General features: G+C 45.8%; 1 protein-coding gene across 3 annotated transcripts in view; it reads right to left on the bottom strand.

Annotated features, from left to right (window-relative positions):
- sgta (small glutamine rich tetratricopeptide repeat co-chaperone alpha) overlaps nt 1-4,838 on the bottom strand; it is a 7,856-nt gene extending 3,018 nt beyond the window's left edge. For all 3 annotated transcript variants that reach the window (XM_008406444.2, XM_008406446.2, XM_008406445.2), the window contains exons 1-8: nt 4,727-4,838; nt 1,917-2,041; nt 1,730-1,833; nt 1,574-1,664; nt 1,394-1,493; nt 1,219-1,323; nt 506-641; nt 363-428 (exon numbers count right to left, since the gene is read on the bottom strand). In XM_008406444.2, coding sequence (XP_008404666.1) covers nt 363-428; nt 506-641; nt 1,219-1,323; nt 1,394-1,493; nt 1,574-1,664; nt 1,730-1,833; nt 1,917-2,016 — 702 coding nt within the window. In that variant the 5' untranslated portion in view covers nt 2,017-2,041; nt 4,727-4,838. The remainder of the gene's footprint in view (nt 1-362; nt 429-505; nt 642-1,218; nt 1,324-1,393; nt 1,494-1,573; nt 1,665-1,729; nt 1,834-1,916; nt 2,042-4,726) is intronic.
- Nucleotides 4,839-11,261: the final 6,423 nt, after the last annotated feature.

Genomic DNA, 11,261 nt, shown 5'->3' with positions numbered 1-11,261 from the left:
AAGTGGAGACACATCTAAAAGTAGCAGGAGTCCAGGTCTCCAGGCCCTCCAGGCCAACTCCAGGCTTCCAGGCCCGGCTCCAGGCTTCCAGGCCCGGCTCCAGCCCTCCAGGCCCGGCTCCAGGCCCGGCTCCAGGCCCTCCTCTGGACTAGAGGCAGTCACAGAAACGGGTCTGTGTGTCACATTATTCTAGCACATAGAATCGTTTCCAGGAATAATTCAGACGTTTCCCAAAATGGCTGAACTCGTCTTGTTTTTCAGATCTCCCCAGAAACCCGGCCAGAACCAGCTGACCCAGTATGGTCGTCCTGCTCTCATGCATGCAGACGGTCAGGTGATCATTTCTTTACGTCAGAGCTCACCATGTTCATGAAGCCGGGGTTGCTAAGCAACCCAGCCAGGTCGATTCCTCCCAGACCCGCCGCCGACTGAAACAGAAGAAGAAGAAGAAGAATGAAGCGGAGACAGAACCGGCCCAGGTCGGACCCGGTCCGGTTCCTCTTACCGGGCTGGACGTGTCCATCTTCTCCTCGGCGATCTTCATGTTGGTTTTGTAGGTGTCGTTATCCGGGTCGAGCTCCAGAGCCTTCCTGTAGTAACCCACTGCCTCCGTGTGCTTATTGAGGCTGGCCAGCGCCAAACTGACACCAGAACCAGAACCAGAGAGAGTCAGGAGGAAGAAACATGGCAGAGAAACTGGATCAAGTTTATATAAATGAGCCACAAACCCAGCCAATCACAGACAGTTGTTATTCCTCAATAATATTCAACTGAATAAATCAGCAGAAAGTCTAAATTTGGCCCAAACTGCTGACATTATTGAACAAATAAAACTAATACAAGAAATAATTTTGTACCCAACGGATATTGAGTTAAGGATACAAACACTTATCGTCAATTTTAGGTCATTTTTCGTTAAATATACTTTACTTTTAAAGGTGACTATGGCCGTCCTCCGGTGGAAAATAACTCACTGCTAACATATCAGAACCACTCAGAGTCTGAACACAGGTTTGGTGGAACCTGGGAAAAGGGGCGGGGCTTCACTATTCAGACTTAAAACCAATCAGGGATAATTGGTCGTTATGTAAACCGAGCTCCAACAGAAAGATTCACCTCAGCATCAGATTGTTGTCATGAGATTTAGTTTTTGCACTTTTACAAAGTAAACTATCCTTTAAATCTTAATATCAGTTCAGATGTTTGTGTTGGTCTCACCCCATCCGGCCGTACGCCTTGCTGTAGTTTGGGTCGATCCTGATGGCCCGTTCACAGTCCTGCACGGCGCCGGCGTAGTTCCCCAGCTTGCTGTACGCCGCAGCCCTGAAACCACAGCAGGACATGGGTCAGAACCGGGCGGCTGGAGTTCTGGCCGGACCGGGTTCTGGCCCACCTGTTGCAGTAGTAGACGGCGTTCTGAGGGTTCAGGGCGATGGCCTTGGAGTAGAACTCCACGGCTGCTGCAAAGTTTTCCACCTTCATCTGGTCGTTCCCTGCAGAGCAGAAAACACAAAACAGATCCGCATGAGACAGATCCTCCAGAACCAGAACCGCCATCTGAACCTCAACCCACCGTCAGTTTTCAGCCGCTCCGCCTCGGCTTTCTGCTCTTCTGTTGAAGAACTGGGCGCCGTGTTGTTGTTGGCGTGGGACTCGGCTGGGAACTGGAAGACACAGAACCATCAGAACCATCAGGTTCCTCTGGACTTCTCCGGCAGCAGGAACTGACCTTGGCCGTGGCCGAGGCGAAGATCTCTGGTAGCGTCATGGGAACAGCCAGACTCTGGTCGTCCGTGGAAACGTCAAAAGCCGTCTCCAGACATTGGACAGCAACTAGAAGACAACAAGGAGATGTCAGGCAGCAGAACCCGAGCAGAACCGGTCTGGACCCGGTTCCAGCTGTGCTCAGGACTCACCCTCCAGGCTCTCCTGGGCGTCGGAGGTCAGGTCTCCGGCCTGCAGCTGGTCATGGAGGAACTGGATGATGGAGAAGGCGAGGCGCTTGCTGTCCGTCATGGTGGACGCTCTGTGGGGGGGACACCTGGACAGGGGACAGAGGACGCGCCTTCATCACATGACTAACGGGTTAGTTCACTGGTGTGGATCGAGCTGATCCAAACGGGAACATGTCTCCATGGAAACAGCAGAGGGTTTTGTAAATGCTGCCTTGCTAGCCCAACCTCTAACCTGACCTTTGACCCCAAACAGAGAAACGATCACAGACTCCACGTTGGAGCTGCAGCTGAAGAAAATTCAAGAAAGGATCTGACCTGCGCTTTCTGCCTGACTTCCTGACCAGAGCATAGCAGGCGGATTAGCAGCTGCAGAAATTCATCTCCGTTTTCACGTGACTGACGGGTTAGTTCATGTCAGGGTCATGAACTAACCCGAACATGTCAGAGACATGAACTCTGACATGTCAGGGTCATGAACNCATGTCAGGGTCATGAACTAACCCGAACATGTCAGAGACATGAACTCTGACATGTCAGGGTCATGAACCAACCCGAACATGTCAGAGACAGATTCCTCTACAGGAGATCACCTTCAACGACTCTGAAGAAACTTTGATGATATTTAATTTCCTGGTTATGTTTAGCACCACCTACAGGAGAGGGGGCGTAACTACAGCAGTGTTTCTGTGTGGGCGGGGCCTCCGGTAGATGAGGATCCCTGAAGCTAAGCCTGATGGGAAATCAAGTGACCATAAAAAACACAGAACATTTAATCAAGGACTCACTACCGTGTTCTGTCTTTAAACGCTTCAGTACTCAACCTACATCACAAGTGACGTCATCACTGCTGGGTTTCAGTCGCGTGACCCGGATGACGTGCGAAATTCAGATGGAGGTCCGGAAGTGGATTTCTCCGGCTCAAAACCCAAAGCAAAATGGATCACAACCAGTAGCTAACGCCCTAAATAGGCTGGAACAGACGAGGCATCTTGAAAAAATAGGCGTATATTTAGAATATGATCTATTATCTCGGTAAAAAAGATTTCTCTAATAATCTTGAGGATTTACCGGCATCGAGGCGAAACACATAACTAACTACCAGGAGCTGCAGAGTTCATTTTATAAGACGAGCCAGAAGAAAGTTTTAAAAAGCCTGGAGAATCAATCATTTAGTTTCATTTTGGGTCAAACATTTGGGATCAAAAGCAGCTTTAGATGGATGTGACTTGTTTCTGCCGGGTGAGTAGCGAGTTGTGCTATTTAAGTAATTAGTCTACGATAACGATGCTATGCTAACAACGAGCTAACCATGTTATTTTATGAGCTTTAATCTCCTGGTAAATCATTTATTTAGCTTCTGTAAACCAAATTCATGCTGGATTTGTACGTTAATGTTGAGTCGCTGCTGGATTCAGGTCAACGATTCGCTCCGATCTACAGAAACTCAGAGTTCGGGTCTTTTCGGGTCTGGAACAGTAACAGCTCACTGAATGGCTGGCAGGTTATATTTAATTTATTTAGCTTTTTTTTTTTAGTATGAAAGTCCCACTGAATAAACGTCATATTTTCTGTCCGTGACTTGCACTGAGCTAGCTGCTAACAGCATTATCACTCAGAGGACAACCAGGCATAAAAATAATATATCTACCTTACATATGAACGCTTGTCTTTCTAAGCAACTGTCCAATAAAACATCTGAAAATTTAAAYRATGCGATCGTTACCTGTTAGAAAGTGGCGCTGCAAACTGGCATTGTTAGTTTCTGCACCTCCTGTTTTTAGCTGTAGRTTGTTGATCCACTTTTCTCCTCTTTTTTCAGTAAGTTTTTTAAAATTASCWYCCTTGTGMCCAACTACCTTCAAAACACGAAAATAACATTCRTCTCACTATTGGAACGGTTGGAACAACCGTACAGGACTCAGATTTCAGGCATTTTGATGCTGGATCAACAGAAATAAATGGGCTGAATTTACTTCCGGCCCTCCATCTGCATTGGGTGACGTCGGTGCTACGTCATCTGAAACCCAGCAATATAATAATGCCAAAACAAATTTAATCTAAAGGAGAATCACGGCAGATCAGTGGGGAGAAAAATCATCTTCCAACTGAAAGGTTGTGGGTTTGATTCCAGCTTTACGTTGATGTGCCTCAGAGCAAGGCACTAAGGCGCTCAGTCTGCTGGGTTTTAAAAGCGGATGTTTCATCAGGTCTCTGCCTCTCGGTGGGTTTATTTGATATTCTTTCTGTTTCCGTGGTTCTTCTGAGTGGGCTCCACGTCACGCACATCGAACCGGGATTAGCCGTAAGAATGTTCTGGCACCACCGGGCCCGGGATCAGCATCTGGTCCCAGCTAATGATCCAGAACCCAGCTGCTGGCTCTGAGCTGAACCAGAACCGACACCTGCAGGTGTTTCGCTTCTGAAGGAGTTCGGTTCGGAGCCAGACCCAGTTTCCATGTTGGCTAACTTTCTTCTATAAACTGGAGCCTCTAGATGTGAACATCTGAAAGCTTCCAGAGCCATCTAATACGCGCCGAACCGAGCAGCAGGTCCAGATGTCTGAACCGGAGGACAAAATGGGTTCGTAATTCGTCGCGGTTTTCTGTCCCACGGAGTTTTTATTGTTTTTAGGTGGAGTTCGGCGCGAACGCCAGCTCACAGTGCTATCGCCCAAAAAGCTAACGGTCCCATCAAATTCTGGTTCTGCCGTCAAACTAAAACGGTTCTGGTTCCGGTTCAGAGCCGGAAACACAGCGGCGGGTGGTTCCTACCTGGTGTCTCCGGGAATCAGGTGAAAAACCGCCAGGTAATCCCGACGTCAGCCGCGCTGGGTAACCTCGCTGTACTAGCTAGTCCTGGAGCTGCCGCGGAGTGATGACGTCACCCGGAAGCGCCGTGACGTAGAGGTTTAAAAAAATCACCCAGAGTTGTAAATATTTTAATTCAAAATGACATTTTCATTCAAATCTTTTTTTTTTTTTACTTTTTTCAATTTTAATTTTAATTTACAATTTAAATTATAAGCTTTAAACAAACACAAGTTAAACCTTTTTATACCAAAGACTGTAAAAATGTTCTGTTCTCCAGAACCACAAGATTCTGCAGTTACTAATCCACAAGAAGCACAAGCCTTTAAGAAACTGGCTGCTCATCCAAGGTGATTCATAGAAAGTTTAGTGGAAGGAAAAAGTATGGAGGGAAAAGGTTGTGCAGAACCTGGGCCCTCAGGGCTACAGGCTTCCAGGGTTGTTCTGATCCAGAGAAACAATATCCTTCACTTTACCCATAACTACCTCAGATGTTTCACCTTATCGGCAGAACATTATGACCACGGATGTCTGGATCAATAAGCTTCAATATTACAACATTGAACCAGTATTTCACATCCAAGAGATAACAAAAATCAGCAAATGATAAAAACCTGAAATAAGAAAAAAATCTAAATACATTTAAATTGCACATATGACAAATATTTATTCGTCTATATTGGTTTTTGTTCTCTGAATCTGAGAATGTATCAATATACAGTTTGACAAATGAAGAGGTCAACAATTGATTTCCTTTACATCATTTTACTTTTATAAAGATGAAACTTATCAAACAAATTCAGACTGATAAGAAATATGGAAGAGGAATCTTTCATCTTCAAATCTGTGATGAACATTTTCAGAATAAAGGGGGGAAATCAGATTATTGTAAATGCTTTGAAGCCTTTTTATTTAGTTTAAAATAAAAAATCAGCACTGTTCCTTTAATATAAGTCACATTCATATCCAATTCAACAAATTCTGATCAAATCAATAACTTAAAGCCCCTTTTTGTGTAGTTCGGGATGTTTAACTATAACAGCTTATGAGTAGGAGATTCGCTCTTCTTGTGCCTCCTGAGCTCCCGTAGATCCCTTCACATTCCTGCTACTCAGAGGTGAGTTCAATATGGAGCCTCCTCTGCTGCTCTGTTTTCCTCCTAAATGTCTCCATTTATCTCCTAGCGATCACTCTGAAATGTTCAGGGTTTGCTTTATTATCTAATCGGAGCGCTTCATTTCCAGTTTTAACGGTAAATATCAGTTTTATGAGCGTTTTTGTGGAGCCAGTTTAAAGGACATTTAACGCAAAGCCCCCTGGTGGCGCGTCGCGACACTGCATGTAAAATGTAGCGATCTGTAAGAAAAATAACAAAAAATGTAAATATTATATTTTAATATTATTGATCTCATTAATTTGTATATAAGTTTTATACAAATTAATGGAGTCATTGTTATAATGTATTTTAGAAAACAGCAGTAATTGAGTTAGAGATATTTATCAGGTGTAGAAATGGAGACATGTCCTGTGATCTGTGGTGTTTGACCTTAATGACCGTTTTTAAGAGTCTGAGGACACCAACCTGTGAAGCCTTGGAGTGGCAGCATCATGCTGTGGGGCTGCTTCACTGCAGGAACCACAGCATATCGGTGAATGACTGATGCCACATCTAAAGCCAGGAAGCTGAAGGCTGGACACAGATGTGTCTTCTAAAGGGGACAGTGTCCCTCAGCGGCTCACAGTGTTGCTGAAGCTGTGGTTGTGGTCCCTCACGAGGACAGTCCTCAGAGTTTAGAGGTCAGCTGGACTAATTCTCTGCTTTCTGGAGGCCCCAGAAGTCCAGCTGTCTTCTGGATGTTTCTGCTAAATGTCCATCTTATGAACACAAGGTCCGATTCCAGGAGTTTGTGTTCACCTGTTCTGCCAATCAGGTGAAACGTGTGAGGTAGTTACCTGTTCAGGCCACTAGAGGGAGGCGCTGCTCTGACGATGTTGGTGTAAAGTGCGCTTCTGTCTGTCTGTCCCTGCAGGGATGCCGTAGTTCCTGCAGGACGCCACCTTTCTCCCAGGTTTGTCCTCATGGTGAAGAAGGTGAGCAAAGATCCAGAAGTTTACATAAACCCAGTAAAAGACACCAAAAGTTAAATCAGAACAACATTTTCTTGTTTTAGATCAGAATAAACTTTTATTTTTATAAATGCCAGAAAATAAATGTAGTGAGAACATTTATTTGTACGTTTGCATACATCTGCTCAGTATTTGTCTGATGTGGGTCAAATATTTTGGGTTGTCTTCCACAAACCTCTGATAGATGAACTGACACGGAGTTATTTAGCCGTTTACCTGTGGATGTATTGTAATGATGCACCTGGAACTCTCTGCTTCCTGGTTCGACTCCATGGGAAAGTCACAGCGTGACGGGAAGCTGTGGCAGGAACTGGGGAACTTCATCCACTAGACGGCATTGTGAGGAAAGAACCTAATGTGAAAATATTAAGGCAACATCTAAAGACGTCAGCAGGAAGTTAAAACTCTGGATGGACAACAACCGTCATCATGCAGAATGGTTAGAAAATGGCTTCAGAAGAGGAACGTCGGTGTTCTGCTGTGGCCGTCACAAAGTCCTGATCTCAGTCCTATGGAGAAGTTGTTGACAGATCTTAGATGGCCTGCAAACCTGACCCAGTTCTACCGGTTCCATTAGAAGCAGTGGACCAGAACTCCAGTACACAATGAAGAGAAGCTTGAGGAAGGAAACCCAAAAGGTTTGACACAAGACATGCAGTTTAAAGACAATGCTACTAAACATCGAGATGTATGCTAACTTGTGAATTTGAAGAGAGATACAACAAAATCTGTAGAAAATGTTCTCGCTGCTTTCCTGACATTTAGCAGATATCCAATGTTCTTGGTTCCATCTGTGGTTCCTGGTTCTCTGCAGAACGTCCAGCTGGAGCCGTCCAGAACATCAGGAAGTCTTCCTGCTGCCGCAGACACAGGGAGAGGGTCTGCCATGGCGCCTGGTTCTGGACGGGGTGGATAAGGAGCGGTCCGGTCCGTCTACCCGCAGCCACACATGGGGAAGGGGAAGGACCTGAGCGACTTTGAGAAGGGTCAGATCGTGATGGCGCGCCGTCTGGGTCAGAGCATCTCCAAGACAGCATCCATCGTCGGATGTTCCCGGGCCGCGGTGGTCAGCACCTTCCAGAAGTGGTCCAAAGAGGGGAAGCTGGTGAACCAGAGACTGGGTCACGGACGGAGGAGACTCATCGATGAAAGCGGAGAGCGACGGCTGGCCCAGTTGGTCCAGTCCAACCGGAAGGCCACCGTGGCTCAGATTGCCGAGGAGGTCAACGCCGGTTCTGAGAAGAAGATGTCTGAATGGACGGTCCACCGCAGCCTGCTGCGTCTGGGCCTGAGGAGACGGAGAGGAACCAGGGGACATGTGAACGAGGCTTCCCGTCCGTCCGTCCCTGATGGTGCAGCACAGGACCTCCAGTCTGGAAGCTCCGCAGCTCCAGGGAATCAGGAGGACGAACCTTCAGGGGGAACCTCAGAGCAGAAGGAGGAAGATCTGCCAGGAGGAAACTGATGATGATGATGATCTGGACAATATAAGTCTTTGGGTTCTGGTCGGGTTCTAGATCAGCTGCAGGAACTGCAGTGGTGAAGGCTTCCTGACCTTCATCCACCGACTGACCATCGGATTCTCTGGTTCCTGTCTGAAGGCCTCGTTTATGGTTCACCTGGTTCCTCTGGGGCCAGAAAAGACGTGTCTGCTTCCTCTTCAAGTGTGAAAAAAAACTGTTAAACCATAAACAATATAAACTATGTGGAAGATTCAGGTGATGTTTTTTCTGGTTCCTCAAAGTATCAGAGAGGCTTTCCAGAGATGAGCAGAGGCGGCTCCGTCCTCCATGGTGTCTGGCTGCTTTACAGGGTCATGGGGTCAAAACTAGCCTGGTCACTTTCTTCGTACTCAATCCAACCGTCCCTTCGGTGCTCCGTCCGATTGACCTGGATTCCTCTAGTAGAATTTCAACCGGGCCAATCAGCAATCCGACGAAGTTGTGAATGATGTTGATTTCAGCTGTTTTCTAACTGTAGTCAGTGGGAGAGAAGGAAGCCGTTCAGTCCGTTTTTGGTTCCAAACGTTGAATTAACACTAAAAGCCGCTTCGTTTCGATCGGCTCCTCTCGTTTCCGGTAACCTTCACATTGTCGAACTGGCACATTACATCCATCACGGACAAATGTTAGCAGTTGGGTACATTTAAAACTTCAACACGCCTCCAGGAAGCAATCGCTTCTCAATAGCTGTGAGCCTCTGGATGAAGGTTTTACTTCACTAGATCAGTAGTTCTGAGGTGAGGAGCAGCATGTCCATGTTGATAACTGAAGGCAGGTCTAGGGGCCGGGTGGCGACCATCATGGCTGCTGTCCTGGACGTCTTTCTGTTGTGGAAAGTTGTGGCAGATCCACATCTTCTCCTGCAGACATACAGATACACAACTGTGTGTCATCAGTGTAGCAGTGGCAAGAGAAGGGAAGTGACCCCTGAGGGACTCCACTGGTCTCTGGGTTTGCTCAGTTTGCAGGTGCAGCATAAACCAACCAAAGGAAGAGTCTGTGATGGTGAAGCAGATGAAGGAGGGTGTTGTGGCCCACAGCTCCCAGCAGAGCTGCTTCAGGCCAGTGGACAGAGTTGTTTATGTCGCTTTGTCAGAGATGGTCCTTAAGACAAGAATGGAAGATCGGACTTTAATTTGATCATTGGGATCACGAGTGGGCTGGGCGGCCTGATCCTGACCTTTGTAAGGCAGGAGGGCAGGGTCAGTTTGAGGGTCTGGGTCAGAACCAAGGCGAGGAGTGGTGTGTGTTTTCAGCAGGCGGACGATTCATTCAGCTGAAAACGAGGTGGACGGTCATCTCTGTCTCTGGCCTGGAGGTTGATTAAACCAGACCAGCTGGTTATTCTCATTCATTTTAGGCCTGGACTTTGACTAGTCCATTCTTACATAGAATATATATTACAGCACATATAGATTTTTGATAGAAAAGAACATCTGAACATGACTTGAGGTTCATCAGAGTTGGTATAGTTCAGAGATGCTCAATACGCCTGAGGCGCTTAGAAAAACATTCACTGAGATCCAAAACGTCTAACTTTTTTAAAGATTAAATAAATACACCAACAAATTAATAATCGCTGATTAATAATCGTGACAAACATCAAGCCTGACAACCTGATATCGTAACGGACTGAATGTTTTGTTTCTAACGTAATCTCTGCTCGGCTTGCGGGACGCAGGCGGTTGCCACGGCAGCGGGTGTGAAAAGGTCTTCATGGTTTAGAGCTGATCACCTGTTCAGGTTGTTTTGTTTACCTGTGGCTCATCACAGCCGCTGTAGTTTCTGAACGTTCAATAAACGACAAACTTGGACTGATGACCTCGTTCGTCTGAGTTTACGGCACAAACATCAAATAGGACAAATGTATTTCATTTAGTATTTAACAAATAAATGGCTACTACCGTGATAATTATGTGAAATTTAATTAATTGTCTAATATTTTTTTAAAATAGTTTGGTGTTCTCTGGCATCTTGCTTTGAGCTGCAGAGCCTAACAGGAGCTTTATTGGCTTTTCCTCCATCAAACATGATATTTATTCTCGTCTCTTATTTAGTAGAAATATTGATGTTGATGAGATTTTCTCCAAAATGATAACCTTTATCAACCTTTAAAGCTCTGCTGTTGAAAATGAGGAGCAACATTCACAGATGACTGAAATAAAATCCAGTCCAACATCTGAGGTGATTCCTCTGGATCCTGATGGAGGAAAAACATCCCGACTTCACTAGATGAGCTTTAACCCAACAGAGCTCTGTGGTTCCTCCTGTCAGGCTGAAGTTTCTCATATTCAAACCAAAGTTCAGATCTACCATGACTGAGCTCTGGTTTCAGAGCGGACCAGAACCAGAACCAGAACCCATGAGGTCTGGAAGTCATAACAGCCGCCTCAGTTTGTAACCAGCTTCTGACTGAGAAACCAGTGAGCTGCTCCCAGTGTCAGAAACAGCATCCGGTTTTCTGTCACTTTAATGTTTCTGCTATCTGATGGATATTTGCATGTAAAATAAGACAATACGTTAAAGAATTGCTGTTATGACTTCCAGACTACATGGGTCTTCTGGTTCTGGTATGCTCTGAATCCAGAACCAGAACCAAACATGGAGTAGCAAAATTCAGCCAACCTGAAGAAGAAGACGTTATTTTTTGTTTTTATTACGAAAATAGGCCCAGTGAAGTCAGTGTACATTCTCTGTTCATGCTACAGAGTTACAAAGAACAAAAAACGCCAAAATGAACATAAAGCTTATCAGCACAAATTATAAATGCGCCAAAGTTGGCTATAAACTAAAAATATGGATGAAGAAGACGAAACCGGTTCTGCGTCAGATTTCTGAGCTTTTCTCCAGCACTGGGCGGTGGGGGCGCT

Source organism: Poecilia reticulata, linkage group LG4 (genome assembly GCF_000633615.1).
Source record: "Poecilia reticulata strain Guanapo linkage group LG4, Guppy_female_1.0+MT, whole genome shotgun sequence".
NCBI lineage: Eukaryota > Metazoa > Chordata > Actinopteri > Cyprinodontiformes > Poeciliidae > Poecilia > Poecilia reticulata.
The sequence above is the reverse complement of the archived record's forward strand: the minus strand, read 5'-3'. Positions and strand labels throughout refer to the sequence as shown.